Source organism: Poecilia mexicana, unplaced genomic scaffold (genome assembly GCF_051168715.1).
Source record: "Poecilia mexicana isolate PSO_F unplaced genomic scaffold, ASM5116871v1 scaffold_18, whole genome shotgun sequence".
In the NCBI taxonomy this organism is placed as follows: domain Eukaryota; kingdom Metazoa; phylum Chordata; class Actinopteri; order Cyprinodontiformes; family Poeciliidae; genus Poecilia; species Poecilia mexicana.
Genome location: NW_028263387.1, coordinates 6,908,172 through 6,930,554, shown reverse-complemented (window position 1 = coordinate 6,930,554; position 22,383 = coordinate 6,908,172). Strand labels below are relative to the sequence as shown.

At 37.9% G+C, this 22,383-nt stretch overlaps 1 protein-coding gene across 1 annotated transcript; it reads right to left on the bottom strand.

Annotated features, from left to right (window-relative positions):
• Positions 1–336: 336 nt before the first annotated feature.
• LOC106911423 (uncharacterized) lies at positions 337–19,925 on the bottom strand. The gene is made up of 30 exons (XM_088015999.1): positions 19,521–19,925; positions 19,255–19,290; positions 17,913–18,212; positions 17,254–17,529; positions 16,680–16,979; positions 16,084–16,359; positions 15,224–15,523; positions 14,378–14,647; positions 13,823–14,065; positions 13,608–13,727; positions 13,014–13,052; positions 12,781–12,929; positions 9,738–9,780; positions 9,531–9,566; positions 9,115–9,384; positions 6,856–7,119; positions 6,496–6,762; positions 6,140–6,409; positions 5,780–6,052; positions 4,571–4,843; positions 4,208–4,483; positions 3,784–4,125; positions 3,290–3,559; positions 2,819–3,061; positions 2,424–2,507; positions 2,271–2,286; positions 2,043–2,134; positions 1,617–1,659; positions 1,476–1,532; positions 337–1,103 (listed from the first exon to the last, which is right to left on the bottom strand). Coding segments are annotated over exons 1-29 (5,409 nt in total). The 5' UTR covers positions 19,558–19,925; the 3' UTR covers positions 337–1,103; positions 1,476–1,531.
• Between the last annotated feature and the right edge of the window lie 2,458 nt (positions 19,926–22,383).

Below are 22,383 nucleotides of genomic sequence, written 5' to 3'. Positions count from 1 at the left end.
CAGCAAAGCAGCATGTATTTATTCTCTCTTCAACAGATAGCGATGCTGATCAAGGAGCAGATTAACTGGGAGAATGCCTCATTTTAATAACCTTCACAATAACCTGCTGACCATCACCAACCAGGATGAACAGAGCTGGATCCAGGAGAGAGCTCAGGCTTAAAATCATTTAATCTGGTTGGTGCTGCACTAAAACCGCCCTCTGGATTTCCGATTCTGGGTCAGTGATGAGGGAGTCAGTAATTGTGTCTCAGATGAGCTGATGGATGACTGTGACATGACTGGAGCCACGAAGGCAGACAGAGAGAGTCCATGGCTTCATTGAATGGAAAATAATGCAACAGATCAATTTAATTTATTCTTAAAAAAACAAAAATGAATAATAAGGAATAATACTAAAGATACAAACTGTTTTAGATTGAAACAGGTGTCGGTCATGTACCTAAGATATGTTCTTCTTTGATGCTTTGTCATTCTTGCTATTTAATATATTCTTGTGCAAAAATACAGATCACCTGACTTCACTGATTTGTGTTAATGTGCGTACCGTACTTTTAATGTCTTGTCGGATGTGAACGTTTTGAAAACAGATACAATCCACAGTGATTTATGAAAAGAAAAATAAAAACAAAAAACTTTTAACTTTATTATACATTGATACTTTTTCTGTTATAATGAATAGTTATGAAGACAATACATGTTTTTACACCACAGACGTCCAGCTGGAGGAGATACTAAAGACAGCCAAACAAAACAGTGGAAATCACAAATAGGGTATTTTCATAAAATGCTATTGAAATATAAAAGGAAAATACAATAAAAAGAAATAAAAAAATACCTAGCATGGAAGCTCATATTTAAAATTCATTCAGCTGCTCCATTTTTTTATAGTGACGTTTTGAGATTATAATAATCCAGCACCATCAAGATAAGCATAACATTCATGAATATGTAATAGTTAACTGAAAACGCATGCATTTGTTCAGCTGGTTCATCAGTGTGCTGCAACAGTACAACAAAATCACAATGATTTTAATTAACATCTTAATTAGGAAAACTCTCCTCTGCTCCATTTCTTACTTCAGATGGCAAACTTTATGGATCTGAAACAAAAAAGAAACAATAAATGATATGAAGTGTGGAAGGTTTAAGAATAAAACTATAATACTATGCTGTCATAAACCTGATGGTTTGTTTACAAGTATGCAACCGAGATATGGAGAGAAGACAAGTGTACAGAATGACCAAGGGCCAAAGTGACCTGAGGATCCTATAAACTCCACCAGAATATTTAGTAAGAATAAACAGGAAAACTTCACTCGCTAAGTCTAAATTCACATCAGTGTAGTCAGATTTATTTTCCACATCCTAATGATATTATTATTATTATTATTATTATTATTACAGAACCTGTAGTTGTTTTGTTTTCTATTTAGTCAGCTCTGGTTCTAACGTCCCACATTCAGTGAACTTACCTTTCATTTTGAGTGGAATGTGAGGTTTGACTTTCTTGTCCTCATTCACTCTTTGATCTGAAAGGATTACATTTTTATTTTACTAAAAGTCATTTATTTTAAATACACAGTCATCCTTCATGAATCAGTTTATACTCCTACCATTGACCGGATTTTCTGATTGTCTCATAAACGGCAGAATCACCTACAGGGTGGAAATGAAGACAGTGACAAACCACAATGTCTCTAATTTAGCCTCTAAATGGCTCCAGCATAGTTATTATGTTGGATACATGTGTTATGCATATATATTCATTAGTGTGTTTTAGCATTTATTTAGCATAAGACCCATTTATCCAATAAATACTACATTGTGAGGACCCTCTGCTGATTATGGGGGTGAAAGCACAGGCCACATATCAGATGCTGGTTTTGGGTTAGGGGTTCGGTTTAGGACTAAACTGTGAGCTGAGTTTAGGGTTGTGCTGAAGAAATGAATGGACGCACATGAATATATAAAGACATTATTATTACAGCGAAAGCAGCAGTGGATTGTTAATAATTATTGAAACTTTAGTGAGGACTGACCTTGAAGGAGAGACGAGTATATCTGGTTTGGCGTTTCATCCTGTTGATGAGGAGCTGTGCCTGAGGTCTCGGTTCTGTGACACTGAGAAAGCCTGAAATATATAAATATATATATTTACACATTTAATTTAGGAAAACAGTCATTTTGCTTATACATTTTTCAAACTTAAAGATCTTTCCAACATTACTCTGTAGTAAAATGCAAAAACGAAAGAAAGGTTTGCTTACCTGTTGCGTAAAATTGCTGCAGAAGAGATCGAAAGTTAATATACCAAATAAAGAGATTGTGGACAAAAAAATACATAACTTCATACAGAACAAGTCAGATAATGACTGTGTTGACATTCAAGAACAGGCAGAAAACATTTGTAATGTACCGACCTAACACGATGACGAGGAGGACAGTCAGCAGGAAACCAACAACTAGTCCAATAATCAGCGACTCCGGAAGAGAAGAACTTGATGCTGTCAAGAAAATAAAGAATATGTTTCAAAGAGAACATGATTTTTTAGATGGCAAAAAGAAAAAAAGAGTTCACATGCATATAAAAGCGTGAGCTTCTTTCATATTATAATCAGACAAGCAGCTTTGTCTTATTGCTGCCTGTTTTTGGTTCTCCTGTAAAAGTCTTTGCAGTAAAATTAAAGTTAAAGCTACAGGCAAAGCAGAAACAGCTAAGAAACAAAACGGAGGCACAAATTAGAGTTACACATTTTCATTCAATGTCAAAGTGGAAGGCGATGAAAAACATTTAAAGTACATTCATAAAACCCACCTTTAACTGCCACCCAGCTCTGTGGAGACGCCTTTCCTGAATGTTCACACCTGTAGAAACCTTCGTCTGAAGCCGACGCTGCAGGGATACTCAGCTCTCCTCTGACTGTGTTCTGGATAAGTTTATCATTTTTGTAGAATCCCACAGTGGACGTGAAGTTCCCTGTCCTCAGTTCACAGCCAAGAGTGACAGGATCTCCCTCATTAACGGGATGTACAGGACTCACCAGGATTAAATCACCATCTGGAAAACAGCAGACCTTTATGTAAGACGGAGATCATTGTATTAAAAACTATTGAGAATATTTGATAATTTATAATGTACAGTGTCATCTATTTTTTAATTATCTAAAATTTCAAGATGCAAATTTCTTCTTTTACTCAATTACAACATTTCTAAGTTAGGACTATGAACAAGTGAGGAAATATTACAATTTATATTAAATCAAAACAAGAAATAAAGAAAACATACCATGTATTGTGATGTTAACTGCATTGCTGCACCCCTCTGATTCAGATTCACACCAGTACACTGCAGTAGAGGGCCAGTAAGCTCTCATTTCTGTTGTGAATCCATTTACTTCCTTGAAGTAGCTGTATCGTGAAGACCAGGGATCAATTCTGCTAGGAGTCATCACTCTCCACTCAGTAGAGTTTCCTCCACAGTTCAGTGTCACAGACTCAGAGGTGAAGTGTTGCTCTCTGTCAGGACTCACTGAGAGAGACGCTGCTGGATGAGGATCTGAAGAACAACATTAATTCAAAAATGCTATTATAGCATGCAACACTTACTTTACATGCTTTTGTCACAGTGAACTAAATTGCATAGAAAATATTGTCTATATGCAATATGTTCATATTAAACCAAAATTTGTCAATTGTATTTTTAAACATGTTTTACTTGGACTGAGTGTTCTCTAAACTGAGTGAATGTAGAACATGTGGATGAAAAGAAGCAAGACTGACCTGCAGACCAGACAAACTTTGGTTTACTGTAATCAGTCAAATACTCTGGGTTTCCTCTTCCAGCTCTACATGCAAATCCTGCTGTTTGTTTCTGTCCATGAATGATGAAGGAGTTCTCTACAGTCCCTTTGATAGTGCCAGGCAGGTTTTCAAACCTGTATCCACTGGGAAAGTAAAAACTCCTACGTCTGCGTGCAGCGAACTCCATAAAAGGTAATAAATCAGCAGCTTTATACCAGTAGAACCTCCATCCTGCAGATGAAGGTTTAACCTCACAGCTCAGAGTCACTGAGGCTCCAGGACTCAACCATGATGGAGACACAGTGAGGACTGACGTTGGTGCTGTTGAAGAAAGTTTCTCAGTACCAGAAGAATTTAAATGAGTGATCTAGTTTAACATAAAAAACAATGTTACTTAACTTACACGAAGCATATCTGCTTGTAAAGGGAGCGCTCCACCAAGTGACATTCTGTGGCTCACTCTTCCTCCTGCCTCTACACCAGTAGTACTCAGAAAATGAATAATCTAAACTAAATATGTCACTTTGGGTCGATGGTGCAGCCCCACTGGATGTCATCCATTCAAAAACCCAATCTGTAGGTTGTCCCTGGATCTCACATCTCAGAGTGACCTTCTCACCATAATACATCATAGGCCAGTTTGGCTGCTGAGTCACAACAGGTCTCTGTTTGTCTGTCGCTGTTCCAAATTAAATGAAAAAATTGATAAGGATTATTTTCTGTTTGAACCTCAAAAATTGATGTACTAACTCATTGAAACACCTACCAGGTATGTCGACAGTAACTGACTGACTGGACTCTGTGTAGTAAACTGGACGTCCTCTTCCTGCTCTGCAGAAATACAATCCATTCTCTGACGTAACGAGTTCTCCGTTTGTATCAGATTTCAGTTCCACAGGTTTAGAGGCGATCTCGACTCTGTACCAGTAGTAAGTCCAACTAGATGATGATGATGAAAATGGTTTAACAGAACAGGTTAGGGTCACAGTGCCCCCTGTTGAGTCTCTGTCAGGAATAATTTGAGCCTTCGGTCTCTGCTCTGTTGAGATAAAGAGGTAAACTATTGTTAAAAAAGACCAAAAAGAACAAAAATAAACACTAAAAAACACTGCAGCTGCAAATTAAACATCAGTTTCTTAATGACATTGGAATAAATGCTTTTAACTATGAAACTCAATATTCTTAGTGTTTAAACTCATAGGCTCGTTAACTGTTGTAGGAACAAAACTGACATTCACTCTGTATTTAAAAAAAATAATTCAAGGGTCCTGCTACACCACTCCAGACAGTTGTCCAAACTGATATTTATTTCCTAAATTCTTGATTAAAAGACAAATCTATAAGGTCTTCCTTTAGTCTGAAATGTAAGGCACTCTTAAGCAATTTTCGTGAGACATTTCTGAATATTTGTCAACTGTCATCCTTCCATTTATGCAGAAAAACTTCTTCAGAGTAGACTGCTTCTTCCAGCATGCTTGATGAAAAGGTTATTGTTTGTGAGATGAGCAGTCCACAATGGTATTTCTCATGTTCATGCCACTCTGTAAGGAATGCTTTGGCAAAATTCAACAATGCTACTATGTTCATCAAGCCACACTTCCACAAAGACCAAATCGACAGAAGGTTTTAGCAATGGTTTGGTTAAGATGGGAGGATTGGATTCTTGGTGATCTTTCTCACCAGAATGTGCCCAGTTTATTTGGACAGGTGTAAGAAGACTCTTGTCTCATTTCAAGTCACTCACCAAAAGTCTTCAGACAAGCAAGAGTTTGTTAACACTGCACTGAAATACTACATTCGTACTACAATTAAAAGGTAGAATTGTGTTCTTGTGCTGCAGCAAAACAACATTTCGAGGTCTGTTTATAAATAATATCTTTTTTATAACAGTAAGTACAGATGAAACCAAAAAGGTCTATGTTTTACACTATAATGAAAATAATGGGATCTGGATCAAGATGAAATTCATTCCCACCAGAAACTGTGACTGTCGTGATGTCGCTCCACTCGGTCGATGAATACAGATCCTGCTTGTTTCTCCCCAAACACCTGTAGTTCCCACTGCTGGACTCAGATGCATCAACAATTCGGTATTCATTCGTTGGTAATGTATCTGATATTGGCTTGCTCCATTCATAAACCCATTCGTTGTTTCTACCTCCAGAAATCTCACATCTAACAGTGATCGTCTCTCCAGAGTAAATCACGGGGCAGTCAGGCTCCAGAGAAACAGAAGCCATATTGGAAACTGTGAAAACACAATACAGGTGAGGAAAAAGTGGTTAATTGTTAAAGATTAGTCATGGATCATGCTAACAGCCATCATCATACCTACCTCTTTTCTCAATGGTGATCCGATGACTTTCTTCAGTGAAGAAGACTGGACTTCCTCTTCCTCCCTGACAGTAGTACACTCCTCCCTGTGAGATACTGATGACATTTTCTGATTTTCCTTCGTCAACGGTCTGAACTTCAGAAATGTTGCCAGTGTGTCTGAACCAGTAGTATTTCCACTCAGTCGGATTGTCCACAGAGCAGGTGAGAGTTAAGTTGCCCCCTACTGGTATGAGTCTTTTATCGGCCCTCACCGTGGGTCTTGGTTTATCTGTGGTTTATTTGTGGTGAGAATAAAGCATCATTTGCTGAAAAAATTACCAAAAGACACACAAAAAAACGAAAATAAATACTTACCTGATACTCTCAGATGGCATGTTTGGCTCCACTCGGTTGAGGAAAATGGATCTGCTCTCCCCCTACACCAGAAGTCACCACTGGAGAAAACAGAGGCTCTAATATGAAATGTTCTCTCTCTTGATGGCGGCTTTGAAGTTGTTGTTCTCCACTCGTATTCCCACTTAGAGTTTCCTCCTCCCTTTATCTCACAGCTCATGGATATTGCCTCACCGCTGTATATCTGACTCCAGTCATGTTGCAAAGCAACATTTGCCTGGTTGGACACTGATTATGGTTTGAGTACAGAAAAAAATTAAGCTGTGAATGCCAAACAACACTGTTCAGCTCATGTTCTTTTCTTCATGTTGTGAAACTCACATGTGTTCTCAATGTAGAACATTTCACTGGGCTCAGTCAAGAAATCTGGGCTTCCTCTTCTTCCTCTGCACCAGTAGATGCCTCCACGGTGGATGTTGATGGTGTTTTTGACAACATTGCTTTCAATCTGGACTTCAGAGAATATGTGCCTGAACCAGTCATACTTCCATCCGGCAGAGTCTTGAACTGAACAGGTAAGTTCAGTCGGTCTGTCCTCTGAAATGGTCTTCCTGTTTGCAGTCACAGTAGCTGTAGGCCTGTTGGCTGATTTATTTAAAAGCAGTTTTGTTTTACATTATTATTATTATAGATATTTAAAAAAAACAGCATCAAAAAATTATGTTTAGGCTGCATACTTAATTCATTATTTTACATTATTTATATGTATAAACGTTAAATAAAAGTCAGAATTTGTGAATTCATTAGCATTTCACTGAGAGAAATAAGTAGTTGATCCTCAAACAAAATGTGAGTAACTGGTGGTAAAACCCTAGCGTTACCAAGTTTCCAGAAATCTCAGGAGGGATTTCAGTCCACTCCTCTTTACTCTATACCAGGGGTCCCCAAACTTTTTCCTGCGAGGGCCACATGAGTGTTCCTTTTTCTGGTCGGGGGCCGGTCTTAGTTTTTCGAGAAAGAAACCTTAGAAAAGTTTTGTTGAGGGGGGGGGGCATTGGATTACTGCCGACGACATATTCGCGTTTGTAGATAGATTTTTACCCAGAATGCAAATGGAAAAAAGCCGTGAGCGAAACGGTGACTGGTACTGAGTAGTATATATTCCATTGAGGGAAACTAAGTTTCATATCTGCTCAAGAGCCCCCCTGGTGGTTGAAGAAAAATCCACATATATATGAAAAAAAACACTGAATGCTCTCTGGTATTGTTCAGGGGGCCAGACCAAATGAGGAGGCGGGCCGGATCCAGCCCGCAGGCTGAAGCTTGGGGACCCCTGCTCTATACTCTCTCATTTCTGAAAGTTCAAAGGTTTCTTTGGATAGGTGACCTTGCAAAAGGAAAATATGCTTAAGATGTGCTTTAACCCTCCTGCAGTCCTAGTTTGACACTGACGAAGAGAACAGCAGATGTCACAGTCAGACATATCCCCAAAACTAAAAGAAAAACTTTGTACAAGAGGAAAATATGTATTATTCAAAGTTGGGCCTCCATTTAACTGAAATGTACAAAATTATGACAATCGTGCCAATCATGAAAATGCATATTAATGTTAGGATGCATATATTTTCAAATATGAGTAAAGAAATAAGAAATTATCCCATTCTGGCATTATGTGATCAGTAAGCAGAACAGGCACTGCCTACTGGGCTACTCGCAAAAAGTGCATTTCTATCTCAGAGCATGTTTACTTTAAGACATCTTAGAATGATTTATCTCCTTTATGTTTCCATGGAAACCCTTGAGTTGAGAACAGCTTAACAGAAATAACCCAACTATGACACCTTCTGGTCAGGCAGGAAGCTGGCTTCTTATCGTCCTAGTCGTATTTTGTGACTGTCAAACAGTCACAGTTCTGTTTTTGTGTTAAGCTCCAGATTTTTAGCAAACATTCAGACGACATCAAATAGGAAAGAGATGTTCACAATAGTTTTATCTCAAACACTCTTTTTTTCTAACAGTATTCTAAGATGTTGCAGAGGTTATTTAGTGGAGTTGAGAAACAATTTGAATTAAGAAGAAAATGATATTGCACAGGATGTGTGCAAACAGCATGCAATGTTTTCATTACCTGCTCAAGCTCCACAGCTTGAGCATTTCTGCTTTTTTTTTTTTTGTCACTTCTGTAAAAGACTTAGCTGCTCAACTCAGTCTGCAACTACCCAAAGTGGCTTCACTGTGGTCAGTTCAACAGCAGCAGAAAAGCTGATACTATCTATGAGTGCTGGAACATGGCCGCATATGCTCCCCCTCCAGACCCGCCTCTAAGCGAAGGTCTTGAGTCAACAATACCATTCAAGGAAAAATGCATATATGTAGGTAATGTATGTATATCCCCTCCCACCCTCAACACTGACATCATCCTGCTCAAATGAAGGATCCAACATACGATTGGTTCCTTCATAACTTCAACATTTCCAACATGAAATTTACAAATGAAATCATCAAATAGGATGCAGACTTAAGGAAACTTCAAGCAAGACCACTCAAACTGCACTCTCTATCCAAACTCTATGTCAGATGCCTAAGCTTGTGATGCTTCTGATGCCAAACCCGACTGCAAAGACGGTAACGTGAACATACCTGCCACAGAAAGCGTGATGTTGTTACTCTGCTTGATGAACCCTGGCGAGTCCTTATGATAAGCGGAGCACTGGTATCGCCCGCTCAGGTCGGTCATTAGGTCGAGTTGAAGGAACTTTGAAACATCTGACTTGGAGACAATGTGTTGACCGTTTCGGTGGAATACGTAGCGCCAGTTAGAGTCGTATCCTGCTGTCATGTTGCATGTGAAGGTAACGGACTCTCCAAGAAATAAAGTGGATGAACTGGGGTCATGGGTCAACTGAACATCTAGATTAAACAACAAAAAACACAAGATGTAAACAATGAATGCAAGGGTACTTGTGTTATGCCAAAACATATTCAACTGGAAAAGGTTTAAGAGTAAAATTAGTGTGAAGATCCAGAGTAACAGATAAAAAAAGACGTTACGTCACCTTGTGCATGTCCAAAATTGAAGACCATATGCAGCACTAAAAAGCAGATTTTAGACATTAAACATCATAACTTACTGAGACATATTATACATTTGATAAACACACTGCCATTTCAACCATACACACATACACACACACACACACACACACACACACACACACACACACACCCCCCCACACACACACACACACACAAATTGTACTCACAAAGTAAAGTCACCCAACAGAGTGAGGTTTTCCCCATCCTAACCTACAAGATCTGACTTGTTCTGTATGAACGCGAGTGGAGAAGGACAAGCAGAGAGTACAAGTTTAATGAAAATGGGGAACTGAGACGGTACATATCTTCATTTAGCGTCACAGTCCAACCCTCCTTCTACTTCCTTCCTTTAAAACACTGACCACATGAAGTTGTTCTACCAAAAAAATAGAAAAAGAATGTCCCCTTATCACATGCAACCATCTTCTAACACTTACTGGCTCCCTGATGGCGTTTAAGTTTGCACTAAATGCTTGCAACTCTGTCAGAGAGTCTGGTTAATGTTCTCCATTCCCTTCTGGGCCCACAGATCAAGTAGAAATTTCAATTAAAATATCTTCCTTTTGCAAGAATTACATCTGCAGAGAGGTAAGAATGTGCTATTGTGAAGAAAAAGACAAAAATATCTTTAGGACACACGCTTCCTTGATGCATGAGGAACTGACAGAATAGAAAAACTTCAACCTTTTAGTCACTATTTATGTAATGTATCGGTAAAATAAAGATCAAGCACCAGCTTAGTTTGTTTATAGTGATTTTGAAAAGCTATGACTCAAAAGTAAAAAAACAAACAAAAAAACTAGAACGCCTCTGCACACAATCGCTCGTACACACAGTAATGCATAAACACAAATGAGCCATCTGTATTTTATTAATGCAACATCTCAATTTTGATTCCAGATCAAACTTTGATTTAATGAGCATTCATGACGATTTCTCCAGATATCATCTAACCACCTTCCTTTTTTTTTCTTTATGACAAAAAAGTAAATAGTGTTAGGTTCTGGGTTTTGTTTAGGTGGTCCTTTGGTTGCTGAGTTATCTCCCCACTATATGGAGTCCGAGAGGTGGCGGGCTGTGGTTTCATTGATGATGTCATCCTCTCACCGGAGGCTGATCATCTAATTGACGGCAGCATAAGAAGGGTGGAACGCCGGTACTTCAACGCCAGAGTGTCAACCTTAGATGGTACCTCCGGCCCCTCAGAGTTTTGCTCCGAGTTTTTGAGATCTGCCTGTTTTTTGTGTTGTGCTTCATTGTGGGTTTTTGCTCCCCTCAGGATCCTTCCACATCTGGTTGCCTGACCACTGGTTTCTCCCACGACGTCATGGGATCTTGCCCCATAGATGCCTGAAAGCCAAACCTCACCTGTTACTGTAAGATTCTGCCAGCCATTCAGAAGTCTCCGACCGGCCGTTCCACCTAGACTCAGCCGCTTTCAAGGACAAGCCTCCCTGTCTGCCTTCCAACGTCACTCTCCGAACCACCAAGCTCCACGGAGAAGCAAATCTATAGGTTAGAAAGAACTCCAGGACCAACCAACCCCCTCCAAGCCGTTCGAACGCACTGAGCCAGTAAGTTTACTTAATTCTCATTCACAACCTCCCGTTTCCCAGTCACCTGAACTCACCAAGCTTCTCTTATCTTCTCAGTGCACCGAGAGCAGCCGAGCAGTTTTCTGGACCAGCTTTCCTTTAATTGTTGCTTGCTGTAAATAAAACGTTTCATTTTTACATCCGTCTCTTTGGTGTTCCTGCATGTGGGTGAAATCCGTTAAACCCGTCATGACAAATAGACCCAAAACAGAGATAACTATTTCAAATTAATAGAAAGTGAATAAGAAAATAAAGCAAACTTTTAAAACCACTGGCAAAACAGATGAAATACAACTTTAATTTGTGGATTTAAATTCAGAGAATCGAGGACATGTAAGATTTTGGACATTTTAACACCTGCTGCTTTAAACAGTTCTATGCATGTGGAACGCTTATTCGTTTATTTTTTAAAATCAAGAGTGAAAACAAATTGCTGATTGATTCATACAAAGAAAAAATAATTCTAATCAAAACTGAAATTAGAGTTTAGGTTGAGCCTAAAAATCCCACCATAAGCATTGAATCTCGATAGGTATTTTTCTCGAACCTTCATAAAAGAACCACAGACAACGTATATGAATTTTATGGCGAAGCTTTTGCAAAAGGAGAAGACTCAGCAAACTGCTCCTCCGAGCCATTCACAGAGCGTTCTAAAGACCTTTGGTTACAGCTTGTCTTTTATTATCAAGCAAAAAGAGGGAGGATAGGTAAGGAAGAGAGCAGAGACAATATACTACTGCACACAGACAGTTTCTAAGGTAGGGAGTATTCCGGTTGATAAGGAGGCACCTGTGGAAAAATAATTAAAGGTCTGGGAAACTCACAGATAACTGTTTCACATGAAGACGAACAGGCAGATGTGACCTCCAGGTCAGTTTATACACACAGAAGGAAGAGAACACTTTAAACTGAAAATCACAATAATCTATAGACTGAATGTTGATTAACTATTAATTAACATTAGACTGAATATGAACTAAAGTAATAACAAAATGATAATACCAAAAAATCTCTAACAAATCTGATTTTATCTGTTTGCACACACTGCAAATGGACAGAAAATTACTGAATGACAGTTAAACTGGAGATGTAAGAGTACGACTATGTCACATCCGGGATTAAGGTCTTCAATCTTTATCCAGAGCTGTGCTTCACTTCAGGATAAACCGCTACATTAGCTAATGCTAATGTGAATGCTTCGTTTTCCTGTGAATGAAGAGAGAAAACAAATGTAAGCAATAAAATTAATAATTGATATCAGTTATTTTGTTTTTCAAAAAGCTCCGCACAGCTTGTTTTTAACCCAAAGTGATGATGAAAAATATTCACAAACTGTATAAAGTTTACAAATTAAAAACACGGTTCTGTACATTTTGTAGTGGATCATTACAGAAAAATAAAAAATAAAAATAAAAAGAATAAAGTCGTAACATTTAAGAAATAAAAACATCAATCGGTGTGTTTGAAGGTCTCAGATGTGTGTAACTTAAAAACTGTTGTTACCTGACAGACTTTTTCAGAATCACTGAACGTTCCTGCTGGCGGTTCCTGGAGCTCCTGTCTTCACAGCAGAGTAAACAGCGCCCCCCACTGGTTCCCCAGGCTCACCTGATTATATCCACACACCGACTTGCGTTAAATACAGTCGAAACCTTTGAGAAACATAACATTTTTCACAAAGTATGTGTTTAACAAACTCACCCTTTTTTTCACCATGTTTTAAGTCAACAAGAGCATAAGTGATATGTTGGAATTCACGTGGATCTGAAACAAATCAAGAGTTTCTGTCATTCACTAGGACTCAGACTGAAATTTTCATGTGTTTTCTCTCCAAAATGTAAACAATACCATTTCCAGAACCTTCAGAGGGTCCCAGACAATCAGAGCCTAAAGCCAACAAAGAATATATTTTGTCACAACTTCACCTTAAATCCATAATAGAAAGTAGAACAGTAAAACAAACAAACAAACAAACAAACAAAAAAACTACAGGGTTTATGTGTCTTTGTTTTACTTTTTATTGGAGTGACCAACAGATACAGCTATTTTCAAAATCCACGTTTGACCTAAAGCCAATAGAAGTCACAACTTTCCTGATGCTCAAGCCATAATAATATTATAAGAAAAATATATAATGATGCTAATCAGTTTAAACACAAGCTATTTTAAGGGAACTATTAACTATTGTTTATCGCTTGAACCAGTGTTCAAACATACAACGTATTGTAAACACACAGAAAGTTCTGATGATTTATGATTAAGATGTTTAGAAAATGAAGTCATACTGACCGTAAGAGGCAGCATGAATGTAAAAAAAAGAGATAATTTGTTTCATGATTGTTTCAAAGATTTGTACAGTGGCTTTGAAATATAAGAATATTCAACACTATGTCTGGATACATTAAATAAATATAATGCAGCTTAAGAGAAAGAAGGCGTCACCTCTGGAGTTCCTGAAGCGACTCAGCAGCAGCAGGAGGAGAAGAAGAATGAAGGCGACTCCACTGACTGTCCCAACAACCAGCAGCAAAGGAAATGAAGAGCTTTCAGTTCTGGATGCAGCTGTTGTGATTAAAAATAACTAATATTAATATTACATTTAATTTTCAAAATGTTTCCTTAAGTCAAGATTCATAAAAAACACAAACTCTGCTCACCTTTAACTCCCATCCAGCTCTGAGGTGAAACTTCTCCTGAATGTTCACACTTGTAGAAACCTTCATCTGACTGAGACACTGCAGAGATCTTCAGCTCTCCTCTGCTGTCATTTTGGATCAGTTTGTCATGATGATAGAAAATCACATCAGAAATATTGTTTTCTCCTCTCAGTCTGCAGCTCAGAGTAACAGAAGCTCCTTCAGTCACAGGATGGACGGGGCTCACCAGGAGAAGATCTTCATCTGGAAACCAGACAGAGAAAATGAAGCTTCAGTCAGAAATCAGCTGCTGAAAACTTTTAGAGGACGTTTGGAAATTATTTTCCATTGATAAAATTAAATGAAGACATGGATTTTTTTTTGTTTTTTGTATTTTTGCTGAAGTCAGTTAGATGGAAACATAGTTACACAATGTTTCTAGTTTTGACATAGTTACACTATTACCACCAGTGAACAACAAAGACTCTACAGTCATTCATCCCTTGCTTTTACACCAAAGGATGTAACAATGTATTTAAAAAAAATAGCACAACATTAAAAAAAAAAAAAACCTACTCTGTACAGTGATGTTGACTGAATTGCTGAACTCTCCTGTTTCAGACTCACACCAGTACACTGCTTTATGGTACCAGTTACTGTTAATGGTACATGAGGATCCAGTCATTTCCCCCCAGTTGGAGCAATCTGATAACTTCTGGTTTATTCCTCTAAACTCCTTCACTCTCCACTCAGTAGAGTTTCCTCCACAGTTCAGTGTCACAGACTCAGAGGTGAAGTGTTGCTCTCTGTCAGGACTCACTGAGAGAGACGCTGCTGGATGAGGATCTGAAGAACAACATGGAGGAAATAATCAAGACAAGCAGCCAACAAACATCTTCACTGTTATCGTCTTTAGTTATTGAACATCTGTTTAAAACATTCCATGCTTTTATATTCTGTCTAATAAAACTGCTTCAGCTCAACTTATTTTATTTTACCCTTTTAAAGTACCCATTAAAATCTGTGTTTAAGCACTTATATCAGTATAATTCTGTTGGTAATGATTTATTTAAATACTCAATGACAGATGCTGTCAGATCCCACGAATACTTCATCATGCAAATGTGTATCATTTTCTGATACCAAGAATCTGAACCACTGACTGGTTCTGATTCTTGACTGAACTTTTGACAAATCATGATTAGTAAGTAATTACACATGTGACAGTAGTTAAATAACCACATGTTCTTACAATTACTTCTAACTAAAACATAGAAAGTTAGGTTTGATTTTAAAGCTGCTAAATAAAGATACAAAAATATAATTTATGCCAAAAAAGAAAAGCCACAAAATCACTATATGGGCTAAATGAAGATTAAAACTTTCTCATCCCAAACCAGGAAAGAACAGAAACACACTGACCTGCAGACCAGATAAACTTTGGTTCACTGTAATCTGTGAAATCCTCTGGGTTTCCTCCTTTGGCTCTACATGCAAATCCTGCTGTGTTTTTCTGTCCATGAACAATAATGGAGTCCTGTACCGACCCACTGATGCTCTCAGGCAGCAGCTCATATCTGTAGTTGTTCTTTGATAAATCAGGAACAGCTTTATACCAGTAGAACCTCCATCCTGCAGATGAAGGTTTAACCTCACAGCTCAGAGTCACTGAGGCTCCAGGATTCAGCCATGATGGAGACACAGTGAGGATGGACTCTGGTGCTGTTGGACAAACACATATTAAATCTATTTGTGAGCTGAGAAAAGTCTTCAAAAAATATAAAATAAAAACCAAGAACAAAAGCAAATCACAACACTTGACAGCATTCTCCGGTTTGCAGCATAGTTGCAGTATTTGTCATTACAACAGATATTTTGCAACCACTTTTGCAAACATCTTAATATGTTTGTTCTGATTAGTAAAAAAAAACAAAACAACCTTTAATAAAACAGTAATGAACATTGTGTAACTTTTGGAGAAATAAAATGAATAATTTGTGAAATTATGGATCTGTGTCTTTATTACTATCAAATATATTTTACAACAGCTTCGTTGCATTACTATGACCCTCTTTGTCACACTGCTGGGGATTTTTGAACTAGATCTAATCTTGTGGTTTTTTGTTTTTTTTTGTCAGATTTGCTCTGTAACAGCCTGTTGATGATGTTTAATATTAATATGTGGTCTATTCATTATGAACTGCTGATCTGGACAGGATACATTGTCAGGAGTGACAAATAAAACCAATGCTATAGGCTTTAAAACTAAACGAAGAACTTACTGCGTAACGTGAGGTTGACTGCATTGCTGAACTCTCCTGTTTCAGACTCACACCAGTACACTGCTTTATGGGACCAGCGACTTTTAATGGTGCAGGAGGATCCAGTTAGTGTCCCCCAGCTGGAGCAGTGGGATAAATATGACGACTTTTCAGTTTTTTCAAACTTCATCACTCTCCACCCAGTAGGATTTCCTTGGCAACTCAGCAGGACGTCATCTACAGTGAAAAGCTTCTCTCTGTCAGGACTCACAGAGAGAGCTGCTGCTGGGTGAGAATCTGGCATTTAAGAAACAAGGACATAAAAATCAAGTTTGAGACCAATGAAAAATATTTATTTTTACTCAAGATTGTGTCTACCCTTTCAACATTGCTAAAATGAGATTATTGGTGATTTTTTTTAATTCACATTGACTGAGATTATTATTATTATTATTTTTTACCAATGATCAATTATTTTACCACATGTATCGCATGAATCATTGTCAGAACATTGTCAAAATTACTTGTTGCTGCCAAGATAGTGAGTTGTTGAGAATATCATGAACAAACTAAATGATCACATCTGTAGTTATTGACTGAAGAGACACAGAACTGACCTGCAGACCAGACAAACTTTGGTTCACTGTAATCAGTGAAGACCTCTGGGTTTCCTCTTCCAGCTCTACATGCAAATCCTGCTGTGTGTTTCTGTCCATGAATGATGAAGGAGTCATTTTCTGTCCCACTGGTGCTACCAGGCAAAAGCTTGTAATTGTATTTTGTGTGTGATCCATCAGGAGCAGCTTGGTACCAGTAGAACCTCCATCCTACAGATAGCAGTCCAACATTACAGCTTAGAGTCACTGGAGCCCCAGGATTCAGCCATGATGGAGACACAGTGAGGACTGATTCAGGCTCTGTTGAACAAAGAAACATTATTTTTTATGGCAACAAAACACAAAACGAAACAAAACAAAACAAAAATATGCTATAATGTGTTAAGCATAAAATAGCATTGATAAAATCTTCAAAAACAACAAGAGCTTAAAATATGATAAATTACAAACACCATAAATGCATATTCCAGCACACAACTCTCACAATATCACAATATATAGTCTAAAACAAATCTGTTTAATGTATGTTTTATAAACCATTTAAGTGCATAGAGAAAAATGTTTAATGACGCACTGTGTAACGTGAGGTTGACTGCGTTGCTGAACTCTCCTGATCCAGACTCACACCAGAACACGGCGTTCTGGGGCCAAAGACTGAGAAAGCGACACGAGGATCCAGTCATGGTCCCCCAGCTGGAGCAGTCCGATAAATACGTGGAATATCCAATTGTTTCAAACTTCCTCACTCTCCACGCAGCAGAGGATCCCTGACACTTTAACTGTACATCTTGTAGGGAGAAAAGCTTCTCTCCTCTGGGGCTCACTGTGAGAGACGCTTCTGGATGAGAACCTGAGTTGTAAAACAGAAAACAACTTAAATTAAGGTGAAAGTTCACTGGAAATGAAAGTTTCATAAATCACATTGTTTCTTTTTTTTTTTTTTTTTTACATTTTAAAGGTGTTGAGAATTCACAAACATTACAGATAAACTAGGTAGTCAAATAAAAAAATCTAATGTAAAACACATAGTTGACTTAAAATAATTTTAAATGTTAAAAAAAATATATATATATTAACATAGATTTTGTCCACCTCTCAGAATGTTATGTCGGCTGTTTTTATACAGCCGACATAACATCTACAGAACAGTGTCTATAACAATGAACATTTTTTGTCAAAGCAACTCTGATGCACAGAACAATTATTTCTTTGACTAAGAGAAACAGAACTGACCTTCAGACCAGACGAACTTTGGTTCACTGTAACCAGTCAGATCCTCTGGGTTTCCTCCTTTGGCTCTACATGCATATCCTGCTGTGTCTGTCTGTCCATGAAGGATGTAAGAATCCTCGACGGTCCCACTGATACCATCAGGCAGCAGCTCATACGTATAGTTCTTGTTGGGTAGATCAGGAACAGCTCGGTACCAGTAGAACACCCAGCTCGACGACGAGGTTTTGACCCTACAGCTCAGAGTGACTGAGGCTCCTGGACTCAGCCATGATGGAGACACCGTGAGGAGTGGCACCCAGGCTGCTTGACAAACACATGTTGTCATTTCTCACATTTGTCCCTCAAACTGTGATGCATTAGATGATTTTATGCGTATTTACAGATCATCCCAGGGCAGCACATGATTGAGAAGTGGAAGAGAAATGTTAAATGTTTTTCCAAATCTTTGGCAAATAAAACTCTGACATATATTTGCATCGAGCTCCGTTTACTGTCTGATACAATCCAGAGCAACTCAAGCATTTGCTTTAAACAGTAGTCTGGCGGGCGGATGTCTAAGGCCTGTGGGTAGAGGGGGTTTGCAGACTTCCTGTTTTGCTTGCAGCTTACTGTACAACTTCCTGTTTAGCTTTCAACAGTGTTAAAAATATTTAGTATTTTTTTTATATCTAGTACTTCACTGTTCTTGTCTCAAAACTCTGAGGCAAGAGCAGAGAACAAATCCACAAATGGATTTGTGGATTTGTTCAGTTTAAGCTAATCTGGATTTGCAATGAGACTTCTCAGTTATCAGCACGGATCAAACCATCAACATGCGTACAGGCCAACGTCAGACATAACACCCATTGCAGAATCTGTGGTCATTTCCATGGACAGACCCCGTCTAATCTTACCAAGTTTGAAGCAATTTAACAGAAAAGAAAACATTTCATTAGCTAAACATGCAGAGCACTTAGAAAAGAATTGCATTTGTAGTTGCTGCAAAGGTTGGTTGTAACAGGGAGGTTGAACTCAAATCCATCGTACACTTTTTAGATTTTAATTTTAAAAAAACAAACTTTGAAAATCACATATTTGTGTTCCCTGTTTTTATACATTTTGATCTACTTACTGTTGGTCAGCCAAATGAAATAACAGTAAAATAAATCCAACCGTTTTTTCTAATCTGAAAATGTTTAAAGGTATGAATAAATATTGCAAAATAAAATGACTAGTTAGTAGTCCGTTGATAGGTTGATTAATTTTACTGAGAAGCATTACAAAGGAAGGCTGCAGCTTGTGAAAGCTGATGAGAACTGAGTGAAGGAAGGAAGCAGAAAAGACAGAAGAAATGTTTAGTCACCTTCAACGTCTCCACAGCAGAGCAGCAAACTGAGAACTTAAGCAAAAAAAAAATAAAAAAATAAACTTGTTTGTCAAACAAACATATTACAAATAGCTAAATGAATTAAATTAAATGTTGCATCAAGAATTGAATTTCTAATCTGAAGCAAAACTTGTAGCAAAGAGAAAAAAACTTCTCATCTCATGTTTTGCTGTCCTAGTCGTCTCTTTTTACACTTTTTTTTAAAAGTCTAAATAGTGCAGATGAAAAAGCGAAGTACTTACACAGTAAACGTGTCACACGGAGCAAAGTGTGACCCATCCTCGTATCCAACACTGACGATTTACTTCAGAGAAAACTTTCCACTTCGACTGAGAGGATGAAACTAAAGCAGAAACTCTGGATGAGATCAGGAGTTTTCGGATCAAAATTTTAAAATCATCCTGTTTGCTTCTTTTTAGTACCTCTGCAGTGGGTTTCTTCTGCAGACCACCCTTACACTTCCTCCTTCCGCATCTCCTGTCCAACAGCTACAACGTGCAAAGGGACGGTTTCTGCACCTCTGAACATAATGTGCGTTGTCACTGAAATCCTTGTTGTGTGCATTACCAACCAAACAGATGGTAGATTAGTGTTTTTAAGTAGCTTCTTTTATTCTTTTATTCACCAAGGCTTTGCAAAAATACAAGTTTGATCAACATTTGGCCTGAAAATGCAGCAGAAACTTGATTTGGTGTTTCAGTACGTCTGCACAACAATGAAGTTGTCATTGTTAGACTACAGGCAATAGACTTTACAACAAGATAGATCAGAACTGTAACACTTTAAAGGTTAACTGTACTCCATTCCATTGGAGAGGTAAAAAGTCAAGCTGTGTCTTTGTGTTTCCGACAGTCGCTCTGCTGTGAGCTTCAGGTTGATGAAACAATCTCTTGTTTCATCTCGTCAAAAAGAGATGAGGCAAAACCAGAGGGTCTTTAAGCTTGGCTGTAGATCCTCAGGTGATGACGTTGTGCTGCTGTTAAAAACCAAAAAGAAAAAGTGTGTGGGAGTGTGAACAGCTGAATGTTACTTTCTTGCAAACAGGTGCGCACCACAACCTTTGGTCTGGTCCCCCTGTGTTTCCTGTTTCATGCTGCTTTACTGTTGAGGGAAACGTTGCATCTCTTTATGTCTCTTTGGCTGCAGACAAACCAAATCAGTTGCTACTTCTGTATGCAGTGTAGGTGTAGAAATGGACGATTTACCAATCAGTGACTGGATGAGCACGAGCATACACTGAATATCTGTTGTTGTTGTATCAACTTTCCAGATCTCTCAGGTCTTCTGGTTCTGGTTCTGCTCTGCATCCCCAGAAACCAGAACCAAACATGGAGAAGCAGCATTCAGCTTCTATGCACCACAAATCTGGAACAAACTTCCAGAAAACTGCAAAGAAGCCGAAACATCTTGGCAGACCAAAGGAACGATGAGGCCCCTTCAGTCAGAAAAATAGTGTTGCTATTTACATTCAGATCTCACAAACTACTTAAAGGTAAAACATGTTTGAAGTTGCATGTTAAGCATATTCCTTAAAAACTCTTACCTGAAGCACGACTGGACCAAAAGATTTGATGACGCACTTCTCACTTCTGGTTATTAATCATATATCTTGTGTCTCCAGTTGTTGTTATGATCATGTTTGCCAGACATTTCTTCAACTGAAGTAAAACTACACGATCATTTTGATCCCCAACAGAAAGCAGCTGTGCTGATGTAAACACCATCCTTCTCTTCCTTTTCCCTGAATCACAGTGAAGAAAAGGACTTTGTGCCACAAAGAGAATCTTTAACATGAATGTTCAAAGACTACATACAGTTTATTTACATAAGGTGAAAAACAAGTGACACTTTGTTTCCATATGAAGCAAGAAAACACGTGTTGAGTGTGTGACAAGGTGTGTCAGATGATGTCACCCTAGGCCTGGCCTTCCTAATTTAGTTCCTGTTTTGCAGGAACTAAACAGTTCAGATCAGTTCACCACTCAAAATATATATATGTATATATATATATATATATATATATATATATATATATATATATATATATATATATATATATATATATATATATATATATATATATATAAACAGAACTTGTGTTTACTTTGTCAATCTTATGATCATTTCGAGTCACCCGGCAACCTTTGCTTCTTGAAGACATTTATTTCTCTCCTCAGTGATAAAGATTATTGCCACAGAGTTTTCCTTTAGTTAGAGCAGGATGTTTGTGTCACTATGAGCAAATATGAAGGAAACATCTCCAGGGAAATGGATCCAGGTTGTAAATGGAGACTCACAGGCTCTGCTTTGTGTTGATTTTTATGACAGATACTCTGAAAAGTTTCCAGCAGGAAGTAAAAACAGTCAGTTGTTGTTCTGAGTTTAGCTTTATGAGGAGACAAGCAAACAGTGTGAACATAGGATCAGTTTTTATTATTATAACATGCAAATGGCTGCAGAGACATGAAGAGCAGAAGAAGACATGACATCACAAAACATTAGAAAAGATAAGTGAAAGTAAAGGTTACAATTGAGAAAAATCAATTGATACATTGATTTATCACTATACCTGACTTTGTGAGCTGAAAAGGTAAAAATACACAAGTTTCAAATGTGTGTGTGTGTGGGGGGGGGGGGGGGGGGGGTTGACAGCTACTCTCTGAAAAGTTTCCAGGCGGAAACATCAGTTTTTATTATTACCATATGCAAATGGAGATGAAGACCAGTGAAAGACGTCACATCACAAAACATTAGATGATCAGAGACATTTAGTTATATATTTATATATAAAAATATGCTTGCTTATCAAGTGACTCGTGTGATGTGAAAACAGTGTTTCCATTGCAGTTCTGAAAAATACACTAATTTCGATATAGTCAAAAAATGAGTCAGAGGTTTTAATATGCATTTAAAATATAATACTGACTATAGATGTCAGCTTTGTTGTTCAAGTGCAGAAGGAACTCTGCATAATGAACTAGAAACTCATTACATAAAGAAAAACATTTTTTCTTCAGAGAGAATATTTAACTGGACATTAATTCACCATAACCACAATGATCTTTGGGAACAAAATGACAATAATTGACTGAAAATAGATGTTAA